Source organism: Lichtheimia ornata (assembly GCF_029851405.1).
Source record: "Lichtheimia ornata isolate CBS 291.66 chromosome Unknown scaffold00133, whole genome shotgun sequence".
In the NCBI taxonomy this organism is placed as follows: Eukaryota; Fungi; Mucoromycota; class Mucoromycetes; order Mucorales; family Lichtheimiaceae; genus Lichtheimia; species Lichtheimia ornata.
Genome location: NW_026695452.1, coordinates 1 through 17,854, shown reverse-complemented (window position 1 = coordinate 17,854; position 17,854 = coordinate 1). Strand labels below are relative to the sequence as shown.

The following is a 17,854-nucleotide window of genomic DNA, read 5'->3' as shown; positions in this document are numbered from 1 at the left end:
TGATGTATTGCAAGATGAGGGAGGGTCTTCATTATTATCATCTCCCTCAGATGCAATTGCTTTTCTTCTACATGCCTTGATAGGATCGTCAAGTGCGTGGATTCGATACATCAATCAATAGTAGTAGCATAATCCAATAATGCATCAATTTCGTTTGTTGATCCATCATCCTACATTGAATGTATAGGTACATATGCAATAATAAAGAAATAGAGACCTTGGTATCTTCATGTAGATCTCGAAGAAGATAAAAAAGATGCCAATTTGATTTAACTCTCCTTTCCTCGTGGATGTCACCCCTCGTAATCCCTCATTTCAGTGTATGGATGTCAATTGCACAAGGGCGGGTATCCAGGCAACAAGCTCATCTCCTTAAAAATTGCGTTGCCTTGTACACTCAGCAGTGTGATTCTGCAGTAACTGAGTATAACCACACCTCAAAATGTCAGCACAAAGTGTGTGAGAGATGTGTGATCCTTCCTTGCCAAACGAACCCCTTCCTCCTGATAGGGGTACAACTGCTCTCTTGGTTCCTATTTAACATCTCGTGCTCCCATGCGATAAACTTGCTCTCCCTCCCTTTTTCCTCTCTCTCACTCTCTTGATTTCTTTATAACCTTTTAATCTTCAGGTAAAAAAGAACGCTTTAATATCCTTCATCATCATCATCTTTACTGACGTCGCACGAATTTGAATGCAGGCTTAATTTGGCCCATCTTTTTATCACCTTCCACTTTTTATCTTTCTCACTCTCACTCTATCTCTCTCTCCCTCGCTCTTTCTTTCCGGCAATTGTGCGTCAAAAGCACCTAATTACTTTATCGTTTGAACATGGCAGCAATGGACGATTCCACAAGCAACGCGACCCAACTTGAGTCACAGCTTCAAGATGACAGTGTTCCTAATGAGCCCAGTATGCTCGAGGTAAAAAGACGACACGCTCAAGTGTTGAGGGTTGGCTTGTTTTATTGACGCTATGAGGTGGGGTTGTGAATAGAATGATATACGATCCCATGTGGAGCAACAGCAACAACGACTTGCAGCTGATCCCAAGGCGACATGCATTGATACATTGGATACTGAGTCTCTTGATGCATATTGGAAATCAGTGGTGGATAACTATCGTGACGCTGATGTATTGAGCCGGCTACTAGCAAATCGACTACCGGGCAAAGAGGGGGGAATCCCTGCAGTGCATCGTGCTGTTGTGTGGCAAGCACTTGCTCAGTCATGCGATACTCACTTGGCTGCCATGTACGATCGACTTGTCGAAGGCGATATGGGCATTTCCTCTTATGAGCGCCTTATTGAGAAAGATGTCAAGATGGCTGGTCAAGATGAATCCACTGCTCGTTTACTCAAGGCGTACAGTGTCTATGATGCTCATGTGGGCTATTGCCAGGGACTTTTGATGCTTGTTCGTCCACTTTTATTAGTGGTAAGTCGTTGATTTATCATGATCGCCCGTTTCTATTATGATTACTGATGCCAATGTTTATTCTTAGATGGATGAAAAGCAGGCGTTTTGTACATTTGTCAGGTATGAATCTCTTCTCCTTCGATCGGCATGATTGGGCTAAGAAAACAAATCAACTCCTTAGATTGATGGAAGTCCATGGACTACGCACGCTATTTATGCTCAACATGGAGGGCTTGCATTTACGCCTGCACCAATTCCAATACTTACTAGAGCAACAATTCCCTACACTTGCCGAGCACTTGACTACCCATGGAATGCATCCACCCATGTACGCTTCTCAGTGGTTCTTGACATGCTTCGTTCCTTGTCTTCCTACCAATCTGGTGGTGCGCATGTACGATTTCGTCTTTGCTCAAGGCGCTATCCTTACCATGATGAGAGTGGCGTTGTCTATCATGCACAAGCACCATGACAAGTTACTTACACTCACGACGTTTGAATCACTTTTATCACACTTGACACAATCCAGCCTATTGGACAAGGATGATGATGGCTTCACTCTTCCTGAAGATCATCAATCGGCTGTGACACCTGCTAAATTGGACACTTTGGCTCAAACTTATCGACGACAGCTTGAAGATGAGCGAGAACGTGCACAACAACTCGTGGCGGTTCAACTTGAAAAAGCCAACAATACCAAAAAGCCATCACGGCGTGAATCTTGGTTTAATTGGGCCACTACTTCTACACCAGCTACGCCTACTTCACCCACAACCCCATCATCTATCATCACAACAACAACAACAACATCATCCCCCGTTTCAGTGCTTCATCAGCAAATTGAGGACCTGGTTACAGCCTTATCTCAGCTACAAAAAGAGCACTCACAACTCAATGAGACCATGACAGCTATGAAGCTGAAGGAACTTGATCAAGACAATGAGCGTACCAAGTTATCCAAACGCAATGCTGTTTTGGAAAAGAAGATCAAGAAATACAAGTTAAAGTTGGCTCAAGTCAAAGGTGCTGCCAGTGCTGCTGCCAATGGTGAAGAAGATGGTGAACACTACAAGTCCTTTGTCAACTCGTTGAGGATGAGTGGTGACTTTGGTGCACTTGTTGCCACTGCCCTGGCTCAGGATCCAAGTCGACATGTTGAAGATAGCACAGCAAACAAGACGACATCTGAATCCAAAAAGGAAAGGTCAAAGCAGAACAAGCGCAATAGCACAAGTGGACAACAACAACAACAACAACAACCACGTGAGATGACATCGGAGCTGGCAGTTGTCAAACACGCCAACTATGAATTGAATCAAAGATATGAGCAGTTGACAGCACAATACAGCCAAGCAGAGCGAGATTTGATGGATGCTCAAAGCCGACAAGAGCAATTGAATGAGCAACTTTGTCAGCTTCAATCCACTGTTGAGCAAATGCATGTAGACAAGGAGCATCTGCTGCAGGAGCACGAGGAACTTGCCAAGGAGAACGAGGAGCTGATGGAAAAGAGTATGGCTGCCAAACGTACACAAGCTGAACTCGAGTATGAAAAGATGGCATTAGCCAAGGACATGGAACGACTTAATCAACGTATTGAAACGCTCGAGAAAGAAAAGAAGGAATATTTATTACCACGATCATCATTTACTGAAGAGGTGTTTACTGCTCATCGGCTCTTGTTTGATCCACAACCAGCAGCAGCAGCAACACGTAGACCATCAGCCCCTGCAAGTAGCACTGCTACATCTCATGCCGAACCACGATCCGAATATGAATCCAAATACGTTGAAAGCGAGTTGCGGTGCCGCGAGTTGGAAAAGTTGTTAGCCGAGGCCAAGGTCAAGTTAGCCGAATACGAAACTGCCAACATGCCCTTATCCCCCCGTGCATCGTTGCATCGAAGAACCTCCTTGATGACGACAGTGACGTCGCCCACAACGACCGATCGAAGAGACTCAGCAGAGAGCTATGCCTCATCCATTACATCAGCTACCTCTCTCGGCAGTTATTCTAATACCAAGCGATCCAGCATGTACGCACGTCTTTGGAATTACACAACTTCGGCAAATACACCTGCAAGACACTCCATTGCTGTTCTCAATAAGCAACAGATATAATCTTGATCGATCGTTCGTTATTGCTTTCATCCATCATGCGCTGAATTTTTTTAATGCTGGACAAGAAAGAATCAGCCGCCCTATCTAAGCTGCTGTATACCTTTTTCTCTTTCCCCATAGTACACATCATATGCACTCCGCCCATCCCTTTTCTTCCCCCCCCCCAAACACCCACCCATCCAACAAGGTTTTCAAAAGAGATAAACTGAGCAAATAAAAAAATCAAGACGCACTATATAATATACTTGTCGTATATGACATCAGGTTCATGATATATGTGTTTTCGATGGTCTTTTTTGAAATCGCATCATTGAATCATATGCTTTTTTGTATTCGTATCTACGTACATATAAATGGATCAGGAACGTTCCATAATCATTTTCATTGTTATCTTTCCCCAACCCCATGACTATCGAGCAACATACTGAAGCAATCCACAAGGCTACAACATGGACACGCGAGCTGACCAGTACTAGTTTAGAAGGATGGACCCCACAAGGAGAAAAAAATGGGATTAAAATATATGCCAGAGACGATGGCAAAATGATTCGAGGTGATTATGTCTTCAAGACATCCTCATTTACGTATGAACAATGTGCAGCGGTTGCCACTTCCACTCTCGTACGCCCAATGTGTAAGCTTCCAAGAAGGAGTACTAGAGGAATTATATATCTCACTCCTATGTTTTACTTTACAGGGGATCCATCATTTGACAAAGCTGAACAACGTCGCATGGTTGGACCAGGTGAAGGATTGTATTGGACAAAATACAAGGCACCATGGCCTGTTGCACCCCGAGACTTTTGTTTATATGCCAAAGTGGATCATTTCGAGGATGAGAATGCTATCATGGCGACGATGACTTCAGTAAAAGATGATCAAGCAGTACCACCTGTTCAAGGTTGTGTACGAGGCACGCTTCATATCGCAGGATGGTATATTCGTAAAGATCCACAAGGCATTGCTATGACCTATGTCAACAAGACCGAGTTTGGGGGCTCATTGCCTGGATCCTTTATGAAGCTAATGGCCAACCATATTCCTCAAACTATTGTGCGAGTAACCGAGTTCATGAACAAGTACGGGTTTCCGCCCTTGCATCACAGTGCATGCATCAAGAAAGAATCGTTTGATCAAAAGAAAATGGCGTATGAAGCAACCATCAAAACGGATAATCCCAAAGATGTTGTTTGGTACTTATCTAAACAAATGTATCCCAAAGGTGTTGCCATCAAGACATCACCTGCTGCTCTTCAAGATAAAGTGCAAGTACAAACTTCCGAGAATGGACATCATCGTGTGACCCTCCCTCAAGTTCATCAACCTGTTACCATCACAATGACAAAGAAATAGGAGACATGTGTATAGCGTATAAAGCAAAACATGGCAACAACAGGCATATTTGTTGTTTATTATTACATGGATGTAGTGGGATGATTGGCAGTGCAGTGCATTGCAGATGTGTGTAACCATGGATACAGAGAGAGAGAAAGGAAAAAATGGCGGGATTGTGGCACTACAAGCATTGCTGGAACACTTCTTTGTATATACACCACCGGAATGAATCTGTACGTTGCCAAATTGGCAGCCCAAGAACGGCCATGTTTTGTGTGCAGCAAGTTCACCCAAGTCGTCTTAACAACCGCCGACAACAGCAATGCAGACTGGTTCTACATTTGTCGATCCCATCTTGGCGACACTCATTTCTGTACAAAGACCGGGGGTTCCTCCTCTCCATCGCCCAAATCACCAACAAAGAAAAAGTTCAACAAAGACGATCAGCCACCAGTCGAGAGTGATAGCGTATCTGATTTGGTAGCAAGTATTGGATCAGCATGGAATGCTTGGAGGAAAAAGGACAAGAAGGATGAAGACAAAGAAAAGGACAAGAAGGATGAAAAGGATGACAATGACAAAAAACACGAGGATAATGATGAGAAGAAACAAGATGAAAAGGATCCTTCAACACCAACAACACCCACGTTCACTACTCCTTCACCACCACCTCAACCTATTCGTTTTATATTACAACGCGACTATTATTATCTAAGACAGCGTGAGATGACAAGACGTGCAGAGAAGAAGCGAGCAGGAGAAGCACTCAAATCATTGCAGTTTCCCCAAGTACCCAAGGAACGGCCAAAATAAGGGTGAATTCCCCGATGTTAGAAATAAAACTGCTATCCCGAGTTTTTGGTACCTCTGATCTAGTCCCCTTAAGAGAGATCATGTTCAAGAGCAGAGCAATAAATATATACCCTTCTTACTATAAGTCATATGCTTCGTATCGGAGGAATGCATAAATGGGGAGGACTACTTGATCATTTTCGAACACGAAAACAACCCGAATACGTGGAACAGCATTTATGAGTGGGAAGATAGATCAATACAATAGCTTTGCATACAAACTAATTATCGCCGATTCGTATGATTACTTGATCTGTGGAATGTTTTGTGTGAGAAAGAGTGGCGATAAACAACGACATGGTGCACTCCATCTTACGTACAGGTTTCGATCCTAAGTAGGTCTATCCCAATTCCAGGGCTGATCACATACATACACAATCTTGCCGATTCGGGATATTTCTTTTATGTTGTCATCCTTTAAGAACAAGCTAAATTCGGATAAAATCGAGCAGCGTACATCCACATCTCATTTTCTTTGCTCTTTGCTTCCCCACAAATGAAGTTCCTTGGCATAACCGCTTATGCAGCAGCATTGTTGACATCCATCTACGCCTTGCCTGGTGGGCATGGACATGGCAATAAGCACGAATGGCATCATAAAGGGAAGGAGCATAAAGAAATCCACCATAAAATATACCCTGGCAAGATCACCACCATCACTGATTATGTCGCCACCGAAGTTGAGACAGTAGTACACACAGCGTCACCCGCTGAGGGAACTGGTGTTGGCATTGTCCCTGGCATAGAGGAATTGCCTGGGGAATGCCCATTAACACCCAATACTCTATTTGGTGAAGAAGTAAATCATCATCATCACGCTTTGCTATTACTATATACCTCCTAACACAGGTTCTTGTTGATAGCTATTGCACTTTACAGGTATCTTCTACGGAGACTTCCACACTGTAAGCCATCCATGCAAATGCAGAGGGGTAGATTTGATTCTATAGAGGCGTTCGATTCATTGATTTTTTACATAGGGTGGTACAGGGCAAGACATTCTTGGTCCTTTGGCTGTTGGTGGCAACTTCCATGCACCCAACTACATCGTTAACGCCAACCATGATATCAATTGTGCTGCCGATGAAACCTCTTCCTTTGATAGTATTGGTCTCGTAATTGGTGGCGACTCTACTACTTCCGGCACCCATGTGCGTGGCGATGACTTGATTGCTGGTGATGGTGATGAGAGCCAATTTGACCAGCAATTGGCAGGATGCCGTGTGATTGTTGATGAAGCCACGGGCTACTTTGATTTCCCCCGATCATCCAGTGATGCTGAGGCATTGTCACGAACATTGGCAAGCTTGGATACCAACCATGTCCTGGGTACGAATGGTGTAGTGTCATCATTGCAGGATAACGAAGACGACAACTTTAAGGTTTTCCACTTTAACACGTGCCGAGCTGCATCGTGTGGTGTGAGTGATAGTGTTGCATCCACACCTGATGAAATTTTCTTTGGCATTGGCAATTGGAATGGACCCAATGGTGATGTCCCATCCAATACCCACACTGTAGTCTTCAACGTAAGTGGTATTATAGCTGCATGAATTTTCTTGGTGTAACCCCATCACATGATTAGGTACCTGTTACTTCAGGCGACACAATCACTTTACGTACAAATGCACCTACTCATGGCTTCAACAGCTGCAATGCCATTTATAACTTTTACCCTGTTGATGCAAATGGCGACTTTGATCCTAATGGTGAAATCACCATCCATCGTGAAACAGGATCACAATTCGAAGGATTAGTGATTGCACCACGTGCTCACATTCGTGATGGCAATACAGGCAACTTTGCAGGCACAGTGGTTGGTCTTGATTATGATTGGCTTGATCAATCAGCAGGCGTCGAAATCCATGATTGGAGAGCGGCTGGATGTTCTAATTATGCTGGTTGCCTTCCAGGTGATGGTGGTAATGTTATCGTTAACCCACCAGAGCCCACTATCACCGATGAACCTTCCGTTACACCACATCCTGATACCATTACTGTAACGCCTGTCCCAGGTAATGAACCTACAGAGACCAACGTTGCTTTTGAAACTAACACAAACGAACGAAGAGCCCACTTGTGATAATAATGATAGAACAATCACAACCACAACCACCGAGACGACAACGGAGTCCACTTGTGATAATAATGATAATGATGTTGCAAGAACAATCACAGTAACAACAACTGAAGCCACTTGTGATAACAACGCTAGAACAATCACCCTCACAACAACCGATACGACCACTGAGACAACCACCGAGACAATTAAACAACCCGATACAGCCGATACCATTACTATAACAGAGCAACTTCCTGGTCCTACGCAAACAGTTTATGTCATTGGCGAGAAGAACAAAGGGGATGATGGCTATCATGGTGGTTACGAGAAGAAGAGCAAAGAGAAAAAGCACAAGAAGAAAGGAGGCAAGGGCTATGATAAGTTTGACAAGAGCTGGTAATAGCAAATTAGAGTGGATATGTAAGGGTAGTAGTAGTACCTATAGAGGCAGATGATAGATAGCAATAATAATATCCCCCAACAAATACCTTTACCTTGCTTTATCAAGTGCGAGTGAAAAAGATGGGTCATCATTGTGCATAGCCCTCATGATTACTTAAGTTTCATTGTTGGTGGAATGGATGCCGAATCTTTGAGTTCGTGCGTTTTATGTAGATCAACTGAAGAATTCGAATGCGTGACCCCTCAAGGGCTTTGGTAATAATGATACATTGCTATTCTCGTAATGATAAAAGCTTCGTTGCTATTGTATCCCTGGATCCAACCTAGTATCCAAGGCAATTGGCAATCTCTGCAACCTATGTTGAAGCAAAAGTTTTAAGGTTTTCAACCATTTTGGGGATGCATGAAAGGAGCGGCCGGTGATTTACTGAGCAACTATAATAAGGATAGCACAAAAACCTATAGCTATACTCTTTATGAGCTCTATAAAGGTCGACACAATATGAACGTTGTTTCTTTTTTCCCAAGGAAATTAGCATGATAGCCGGCTATGAAACAAAGGCAATAATCAGAGGATACTAATGAGCAATTCGAACTATCATTGGAATATACAATCGCCCTCATCGTCGATGCTAGATCATTTGACTGTACCAGCAGCCCGGGTAGTGGAATTTGGACCAAGCAAATCTTAAGTCTTGCTTATTTGAAATATTGATTAAGTATCCAGCATTAACAAATAGAGCATCATCATGGTTACGGCAGCGTTTTGATATCCTCATACGCCTATAAATACAAGCAAGCACTGTGTATTTAAATGTCAAGCAACATTTTACTTGCAAGCATAACATTATGAAGTTTCTTGGTATCGGCATCTATGCCGCAGCATTATTGGCATATACACAAGGGTTGCCTGGCAACAGGTGGCATCACAAGGATAGATACGAGGATGTAGAAGAAATCCATTACCAAGTAGTAACCGAGAAGCCACCACCTCCCATCAACGAGACTACGACTGAAGAAGTACCAACAAGCGGGGTGTCTCTAGTATCAGACGTCGTTGAATGTCCTGCGGTTGGCGATAGCTTGCTTGGTGAGGAGGTAAGAAGGTGTACATAGCATCTCCACAAAGTTGACATGCAAAAGCTAAAACCATCATAACAAAGATACTTCACTTTACGGGTATATTCTTTGGCGATTTCTTTACGGTACGTTTTATTTCAAATACACATTGATGATGGTGCTATGGATGAGCATCGCTAATCTCAATCATTTGAAACGCAAACAGGGTGGTACAGGGCAAGACATCCTTGGTCCTTTGGCTGTCGGTGGCAACTTCCATGCACCCAACTACATCGTCAATGCCAACCACGATATCAATTGCGCTGCCGATGAAACCTCTTCCTTTGGTAGTGTTGGTCTTGTCATTGGTGGCGACTCTACTACTTCGGGTACCCATTTGCGTGGTGACAACTTGATTGCTGGTAACGGTGATGCAGGCCAATACGACCAGCAGTTGGCAGGATGCCGTGTGATTACGAATGAGGGCACAGGCCACTTTGACTTTCCTCAATCGATCCAAGAAGCCAATGACCTTTCTCAGCAGCTTGCAGCTCTTTCTGCCAATCGTGTCTTGAATCGGGGTGGTGTGGTGACCGCAGTGCCAGGTGTCGACAATGGTGGTGTCCACGTTTTCCAGTTTAATACTTGTGGCAATGGATCTTGTGGTTCGAGCGATCCTGAAGAGATATTCTTTGGCAATGGTAATTGGAATGGTCCTTCTGGCGATGTACCTGCTTATACGGACACTGTTATCTTCAATGTAAGTGTTGGCTGCTGCATGAATTTCTTCCTTTAGTGTAACCTATTATCATCCTACTGTAGGTCCCTGTTACTGCAGGCAGCACTATTACCCTCAACTCAAATGCTCCAGCCTATGGATTCAACAATTGCAAAGCAATCTTCAACTTTTATCCTGTTGACGAGAATGGCGACTACTATCCTGATGGCGAATTCACTATCAATCGTGAAACAGGCTCGCAGTTTGAAGGATTAGTGATTGCACCTCGTGCCCATATTCGTGATGGCAATACAGGCAACTTTGCAGGCACAGTCATCGGCCTTGATTACAATTGGCTTGATCCTTCAGCGGGAGTGGAGATCCATGATTGGGCTGCAGCTGGATGCCCGAGCTTTATTGGTTGTCTTCCAAAAGGCAACAAAGAAGTACCAGTGCCAACACCTACTGATAGTGGGGTCGAACCCGGTGCTACCAATAGCGATAGTGTGACCGAACCCAGTGCCACCGATAGCGAAACGCCTGCACCTACAGGAACATTGTATATCGTTGCAGAGGAGAAAGAATGGGGTCATTATAAAGGAAAAGGAAAAGGAAAAGGACACAAAGGATCGAAGGATCACAAGAAGCATGGAGGGAAAAAAGGCCATGATCACCAAGACAAGTGGTAAATAGGTGCAGGTCACCCTTTGATACTTATATATCTCTTTACATCCTTAATTTGATTGTTCCCATTGTTCACAAAATAAATTGCTGATTTGACGTTCTTGATTATCCCAACTCATACTTATTAGTAGTATCTGCCACGATGTATGATATAGTGAAACGTGTGCATGGTATGTCTATTTACAGTACTTCACAGGTCATGTGTGTGTAAATCAAAGCATTCTTTGCCTTTGTCTTGGCAATAAGATGCTTGTTGACGAGGTCCCGTCTCTCGTTGTCATTTAAAAGAGAGCCTATGTAAATGAACCCGTTCTCCTGGTTTTGAGGTGAGCCTCGGATATGTCTTATGACGATGACTATGGGAAAGTAGCTAGAAGCAGGCCTTTCTTTATTACCCACTTGCATCAATTACGTAGCTAGCTTGTTTATGGAAACTTGTACAATGGAACAATGAGGAAAAGAGGGTATTTACAAGCATGAGATGTTTACAGTAGTAGAGATTGCATTGCAGGGGGAGAAACAGCGAGCGATGGTTATAATCGGATGTGATTGATTTGAGCTTGCATGATGGTATAGAGCATGTTGTCGTTCATGTAGTGGGATCACTTTGATGGTCGTGGTTGCTGCTGTATGAAGCGTGCTGAAAACAGGCAATCACCTTGTTCATGTTGATTAGTGAAATAAAGAGGCGCATATGTTTCAGGGTCAAAGAGTGTTGGATATGGACAATCTCTCATATGGTATACAGAGGGCTTGGACACGATTAAGGATGCAAATGTGGCAGACTTGCCTAAGTATCAAAAAGTGTTAGAAAATGGCAAACCCGAATTGGTGAAGGGGGCTGCAAAACACAAGCTTACCTACGACAATGAAAGGAAATATAGCCTTGGATTTGTTCTTGCCGTGTCCATGATCAATCACGTATACCCATCATCTAGATCCAGCTCGTGTATGGTTGCCCTGGCTACGATCCAATCTTAGTTGCCTTGTTCTTCTCTGATTAAACACATCCACACAAAGTAACACTTACTCTTATTACAAATCCTACCATACACACCACCACGTTACTGATTGTTGCTGACATAGGTCACCTATAAGGGACGTACGTTGCAGGATATCCATCAAACGAATTGCCCATAAAGGTTCACCAGGCGATGACATAAACTTGTTGACACCAAAAGATATCGGCGTTGCATGTTGATAATGATACGATCCACCCATAAGCAAAGAGTTCGATGAATGCTCTTCATAGGAATTGTCACAAACGAGAACCACCAGATGTTCGAAAAATTTGGATGACTCCTAAGATATGGACGTTTTGCATGCTGGCTGTTGTTGGTTGATGACATGATTCACTTGCAAGAGACGTGAGCTGGTAGAGTCCCATCAAAGGAGCTGCCGGTAATAGAAAGCCGCTACACCACTCCCATGCGTACTGTTGTACAATGTGCCACGTGCCACCTAATCCAAACTTGCACATGCATCTCGGCAGGTAACTACATCAAAAGACTATATGAGCACAAGTCTTATCATGCGAAATGGTTCGACCTTACCTTAATAAGAGAGCCAAATACAGTATCACAATGACAACAACGACAATGAGAGTAGGATAACAATGAAACACTAAAGATCATCATAAATATTAGCACATGAGGGATTGCTCACTGGATAAGGTCATCCGCTATGATACTTACGTCTGATCGTGCACTGAAGGTGCCAGCAATCATAGTGGTCTGTGATCAAGAAAAGAGTGATAGAATTGCTGGGGCCGTGATGAGCTGATGGATTGTGGGGGCGCCTTCACAAAGAGTCTCGATGAACTTGATTGTCCATGCATAAATCACGATTTGAGATGAACAAGCTGGTAACATCCATCATCCATCAGTTGTGCTTAAGGGTACGTGATATAAGGTGTTCTTTTGAGAGGTCGTCTCAGAACGGAAAGCGGTGGCATCGTCATGATAAAGGAACAGCATTGCAAATTGAATACGATGCGGGTGAATCGCGTGGAGTCAACGAGGGTAATTGTGTCATTGTATTCTTGGTTGTTGCCTTCATCCATGACTGCATAGTAGTTGCTGCGTGATTAAACTTGAGCATCATCCGTGGCTGTAAGACGCCTTTCGTCAATTCCATCCAACCCATCTCCATCCTTTGGTGTATCCACGTGGTATGATCCATCCTTCATTCATGCTGACGAAGTCCCAAGTAATCAAAACAACATCCCATGATTCCTCATCATTGCGCTTGATTGCACCCATCCTCATACTATGTATCCATTGCAGTTGTTATGTATTCGATAGCTGATAAGTATCATCCATAGGGAGTCGTATGTATTGATGCAAGCTGATGCGCGTAAATAAAGCTGCTTCTGTATGGTGGCTAATTTGCTGTTCACGTAAACAAGGCTGTAAGGCGAGTTGCTTCAAGTAAAGAACGCTGTTTGAGACCAAGGAGTAAAAGCCTTGCTAATAGCAATTGCTGCAATGAATGCTGTTTCGATTGGTCGTGGTAGACGAATGTACAAGAGAAGGTGAAGTGTCAAGAAACGCGGGTGTTGTAGTGGGGTGCACACGCCATGGACTTGCCATTCAGGCAAAGACAATCGGTTAAAGACAACGGCAGGCTTGACATGATGGGCTGAAGCAGGATGCAGGTGGTAGTTGTATACTTGAATGCACCAACAGTTGAGAATGGGAGGAAGAGGGAATAAAGTGTGAGTGGAAGAAGTGCGAAATTAAATAGGCGACACCTCTTGTATAAATGCATGAACAATGTACATCCAAACCTTGATTATGAGATTGCCCCTCGTGATCCTGAAACTTTCAGACAAGGTGCTCGTGAACATACTGATCACGTTTCTCTAAAAAAGACCTCATGCTTCATTATAAAGATTGGAATGGGAGGGTATAATGTGGGGTTTACTATGTAAGTCGGAATGCAGGTCAGCCCCAGATTCATGATTCATCGAAACACTATGTAGTATCTTGGGATTCCCCATTTCGAACCTGAAACTTTGTCAGAAGGTTCGCTGCAACATGCTGATCAACTTCATTCATTTAAAAACCATACACTTCATTAAGGATGTCTTGAATGCGGGAGTGCCCAAACGGTGGATGATGGGCAACAAAAGAGCGGACGGCCCACCGCCCCGAAGTTGCTCACTTCCAACTTGAAAATTGATCAGAAGGGTGCTCTCGAGCATGCTGATCAACTTTTTCTAATAAAAACTTCATGCTTCATTTGGGGATTTTGAATGGGGGCGTCCAAAAGTTTGAAAGACGGAGACATTCGCAGGGTCTGCGAATTCAATAATTTTCACGTTTGCTGTTTCAGCGTAGCTCAGTCAAATCAGCTCGGATCAAGAAACTTGAATGATGGAAATGCTCGGCTGGAGCAGGAGAATCGTTCACATGTCATAGAATGGGCAACAGTTGGAAATGGGAGGAAATGACTATTAGCTGCTGGTACTGAATAGTGTATGTGGTATCATACATTGGCCCTTCCATTCATGCAAAACTGCTGAGTTACACAAACACGCCCGTCTGAATCTTTTGCTCTATCAGAGCATCTCCAATGGTGGAGCTAAGTGCCAAATTGACTCCGATTTTACACGGTCTGATCCCCAATGGTGGAGTCAAGAGCAGAGTCAATTTACACGGCGAGTCAAAATTTCTGCTAAACCGTGTAAAATAGACGGCGCCGACTAAACCGTGTAAATACCGCGTCACATCTTTTATGCTATCTCCTTTAACCATATCAACACTTTCTAAGCATTACGTTATCTTCTTTAACCATAACAATAAATGGGTTATAATTCAATATATATATATGCATTGTGTCTGTGAAGTGAACCTTGACTCTTAAACTTCTCTTTTATTATGTCTGGCAGCAACCCTGAATCTACTACTTACCCTTTCTCATCTCACCCTGAACCTACCCTTTCTCGATCATCGTCTTTGATGTCAATGGATAGCCCTTCACCTGCTGAAAATGATCCATCATCTTCTGCCTCATCAAGATCAAGATTTAGAGGAAGAGGTCAGACCTGGTCACTTAACGAGGAAGTCTCTCTATGTCAAGCCTGGGTCCATATTTCCGAAAATCCTGCCATTGGTACCGGCCAAAACAGAACTGGCTTTTGGAAGTCTGTTCATGACCATTGGCGCTTGATTGTTGATAATCGTAGTCCTGTACGTTCGGTTGAATCATTGGAAGCACGGTGGAAAGTTATCCAGTACGAAGTCTCAAAGTTTATCGGCTTCGTTGAGGCGGCTAAAGGTCGCAGTGGATGCAATGGGGCTGATGAGGTATTACAAACAATGCTGATACAATGATGGTACTTATCTTATTATTCACAATTATAGATCAATGCTGCCCGTCAACTATTCCGTGAGAGCACAGCAGCAGCTGGAAAACCAGGAAAGGAGTTTCAGTTCATGCATTGCTATGAGTATCTCAAAGAATGCCAGAAGTTCAGCACTCGATATATACAAAAAACGCAGCCAGCAGTTGTCGAGTCGGTCGCAGATGAAGTGAGGCCAACGGGAAACAAGAAGGCAAAGGCCAAGCAAGCTGAAGAGCATGCCAACAAAAGAAAGGCTGACGAGTTGCTCGAAGTGCAACAGGAACTTTCAAAAATTGCACGCCAAAAGCTTGAAGTCGCCCAAGAAGCATGCGAGCTTGAGATTATGTCAAAAGATACCTCGACCATGAATCCTATCGCCAAGCAGTATTTTATGATGCGCCAACAGCAAGTCTTGGACGCATATATGAAGAAGCAAGTACAGTCTCAGTCCGTATCGAATGGTGATGGTGGCAATGGTGATGGTGATGCTGGGTTCGATACACAATAGTCGAAGAGCTAGATAGTAGCCATAAGGTGTGATAAAGTGATTTAAAAAAACAATGTAACTCAATCGTTTAAACGTTGTTATTGCCATAGCATTGCCAAAGATGCTCGATTAAATCATGTCTCAGCTGTAAATGGGCACTTCGATCCTTGATTTCTTCCCACCGTCTACTATACTCTCCAAGGGTAACCGGATTTCTATCGATCGAAAGCAGTGGTACATGATCTTCTTCCAGATCTTCAACAGGTTCAGCACGTTCATCTTCAATAATCATGTTATGGAGGATGATGCATCCTCGCATAACATTGATCACGTCTCGATGCTTTGAAAGCCGTGCTGGATTGCGAACGATGAGAAATTGTTTTTGGAGCACTCCAAAAGCACGCTCCACATCCTTGCGAGCACCTTCTTGCATCTTGTTGTAGTGCTATGTACATAAGTTTCCAATCATTGATCAGGCTGATGGTATAGATAAACGTATGCCACGTAGACTTACCTCTTGCTTTCTACCAGCTGGACTACTAAAACTTTTCATCATGGTGGCCCAATCAGGGTAAATTCCATCAGCAAGATAGTAGCCCATATGGTATTCGTGGCCATTGATGGTATACGTTGCCGAAGGTGCGTTGCCTAATGCAATGTTGTTAAAAGATCGGGTATTAGAAGCATTAAATGATTGATGGTTTTCACCTGAAGCAATGTTGTTGAAGAGATTTGATCTATGAAGGATGTTGAGATCGTTCAAAGATCCTGGGTGGCCAATACTGGCATGCCAGATCCACAAGTCATAAGAAGCAACAGCTTCTAGAACTGTGCTTGCATGCTTTGAGCGACCTGTGTAAGCACCATGCCAAGCAACAGGGCAATTGTCCCATTGCCAATGCATACAGTCAATGGAGCCAAGCATTCCAGGAAATCCCCTTGCTGCATTTTCTGAGAGCAACCGTTGGACGTCATGTTGGTTGGGTTGTCGCAAGTATTTGTCACCGAAGATGGTATTTAAGTTTTCACAAAACTTGATCAATGACTCCAAAGCGGTGCTCTCCGCCACTCGAAGATACTCATCAGCAGTATCTGCACCAATACCGTATGCCAATTGACGCATGACAGCAGTAGCCCTCACCAAAGGGGACAAACCAGGCTTCATAGCAGCATCATAGCGCTGAGTGAAAAGTGTATCGACCTTTTTCATCTCTTCGACTATGTATAAGAATAACCGCTTGGACATTCTGAAGCGTCTACGAAAGTGCTGTTCGGTGTAAACAGGCTCGGGAGCAAAGTAATCTCGCACTAAGCACTCATGTGCAAACTGATGGTTCCGGTAGATATACCTTCTACCAGGATGTGATCCACCACGTACTGGAATCGTTTCAGAGTCGAGCAATTCATTGATATGGCGAATATGTTCAAGGCGTTCGAGTTCCTCATCATCTTCATAGAGCAATTCAAGTATACGACGAGTAAACATAATAAGAAAGAGAAAGAGTGAAAAGAGTTGGCGTGTTGTACAAGGTTTGATTTATTTGATCAACTCAGATATAGAGCCTAACCATTGTGAAATTTGGCATTTTTATGGCCATCCTATGATAGCACCGGAGGTTGTTACACCAAACTTAGCTCCCAACCATTGGAGATGCTCTCAGGGCCTAGCTATTTGGCATTGAACAAAGACCACTTCTCATATAGCATCACGCACACAACATAAAGACATCCATATCTCCAAACTTTACAATGAAACGTGGGGTTTTAAATAGAGCAATGTGCTCGGCTTGGCCAACAGCACCTTGTGTGAAAGTTTCGCGTTCAATGTCGCAAACAGCCCAAAAAATATTTTTTGGTCGTCGTCGTCGAAGAGGTCGACCCCCAGATCCAGTTTGGCTGGTAGCGACATTGCGAAATCTGGGATTGGCAAGCTTGATCGTGCAACTTGCACACAAGGTGCAGTTGGCCAGGCCGAGCACATTGTTCTATCAAAGATCCCACGTTTGATTGTAAAGTTTGGAGATACAGGCACCTTTATGTTTGTGTGCGTGATGCTATATGACAAGTAGTCTTCGTTCATTGTGAAGTAGCTGGACCCTGGCAGAGCAAAAGATACAGAGGGACGCGTTTGTGTAACTGGGTTAAAAAGTTTGGACTTCAGGGACCATGCATGACAGGTACGCAACCCTCATTTTCAGGTCATACATTGGCAGCTAATAGCCACTTTTGTGCATTCCCAACTTTTGTGCATTCTATTGTAGGTGGACGATGCTCCTGCTCTAGACATTCATTGCCATGATTAAAGTAGGTTGATCCGAGCTGATTTGGTTGAGTTACGCTCACACAAGATTACATCGGTTGAGCTAC

The 17,854-nt window shown here is 43.6% G+C and overlaps 6 protein-coding genes across 6 annotated transcripts; all 6 read left to right on the top strand.

The window, feature by feature from the left end:
* Window positions 1–840: 840 nt before the first annotated feature.
* Window positions 841–3,540, top strand: O0I10_012534 (uncharacterized protein; the record flags this gene model as incomplete). Its single annotated transcript, XM_058492428.1, has 4 exons — window positions 841–924; window positions 998–1,438; window positions 1,506–1,540; window positions 1,602–3,540. The coding sequence occupies 4 exons, from the start codon at window positions 841–843 to the stop codon at window positions 3,538–3,540; spliced, it is 2,499 nt and encodes an 832-aa protein (XP_058336803.1).
* A 405-nt stretch (window positions 3,541–3,945) lies between these two features.
* Window positions 3,946–4,893, top strand: O0I10_012533 (uncharacterized protein; the record flags this gene model as incomplete). Its single annotated transcript, XM_058492427.1, has 2 exons — window positions 3,946–4,174; window positions 4,238–4,893. 2 exons carry the CDS (start codon window positions 3,946–3,948, stop codon window positions 4,891–4,893), a joined length of 885 nt encoding a protein of 294 aa, XP_058336802.1.
* A 146-nt stretch (window positions 4,894–5,039) lies between these two features.
* On the top strand, window positions 5,040–5,688 carry O0I10_012532 (uncharacterized protein; the record flags this gene model as incomplete). Its single annotated transcript, XM_058492426.1, has 2 exons — window positions 5,040–5,083; window positions 5,157–5,688. The coding sequence occupies 2 exons, from the start codon at window positions 5,040–5,042 to the stop codon at window positions 5,686–5,688; spliced, it is 576 nt and encodes a 191-aa protein (XP_058336801.1).
* Window positions 5,689–6,223: 535 nt separating this feature from the next.
* O0I10_012531 (uncharacterized protein) lies at window positions 6,224–8,189 on the top strand (the record flags this gene model as incomplete). Its single annotated transcript, XM_058492425.1, has 4 exons — window positions 6,224–6,526; window positions 6,708–7,256; window positions 7,313–7,742; window positions 7,798–8,189. 4 exons carry the CDS (start codon window positions 6,224–6,226, stop codon window positions 8,187–8,189), a joined length of 1,674 nt encoding a protein of 557 aa, XP_058336800.1.
* Window positions 8,190–9,040: 851 nt separating this feature from the next.
* On the top strand, window positions 9,041–10,657 carry O0I10_012530 (uncharacterized protein; the record flags this gene model as incomplete). Its single annotated transcript, XM_058492424.1, has 4 exons — window positions 9,041–9,289; window positions 9,355–9,396; window positions 9,477–10,010; window positions 10,073–10,657. 4 exons carry the CDS (start codon window positions 9,041–9,043, stop codon window positions 10,655–10,657), a joined length of 1,410 nt encoding a protein of 469 aa, XP_058336799.1.
* A 3,876-nt stretch (window positions 10,658–14,533) lies between these two features.
* On the top strand, window positions 14,534–15,508 carry O0I10_012529 (uncharacterized protein; the record flags this gene model as incomplete). Its single annotated transcript, XM_058492423.1, has 2 exons — window positions 14,534–14,962; window positions 15,020–15,508. The coding sequence occupies 2 exons, from the start codon at window positions 14,534–14,536 to the stop codon at window positions 15,506–15,508; spliced, it is 918 nt and encodes a 305-aa protein (XP_058336798.1).
* Window positions 15,509–17,854: the final 2,346 nt, after the last annotated feature.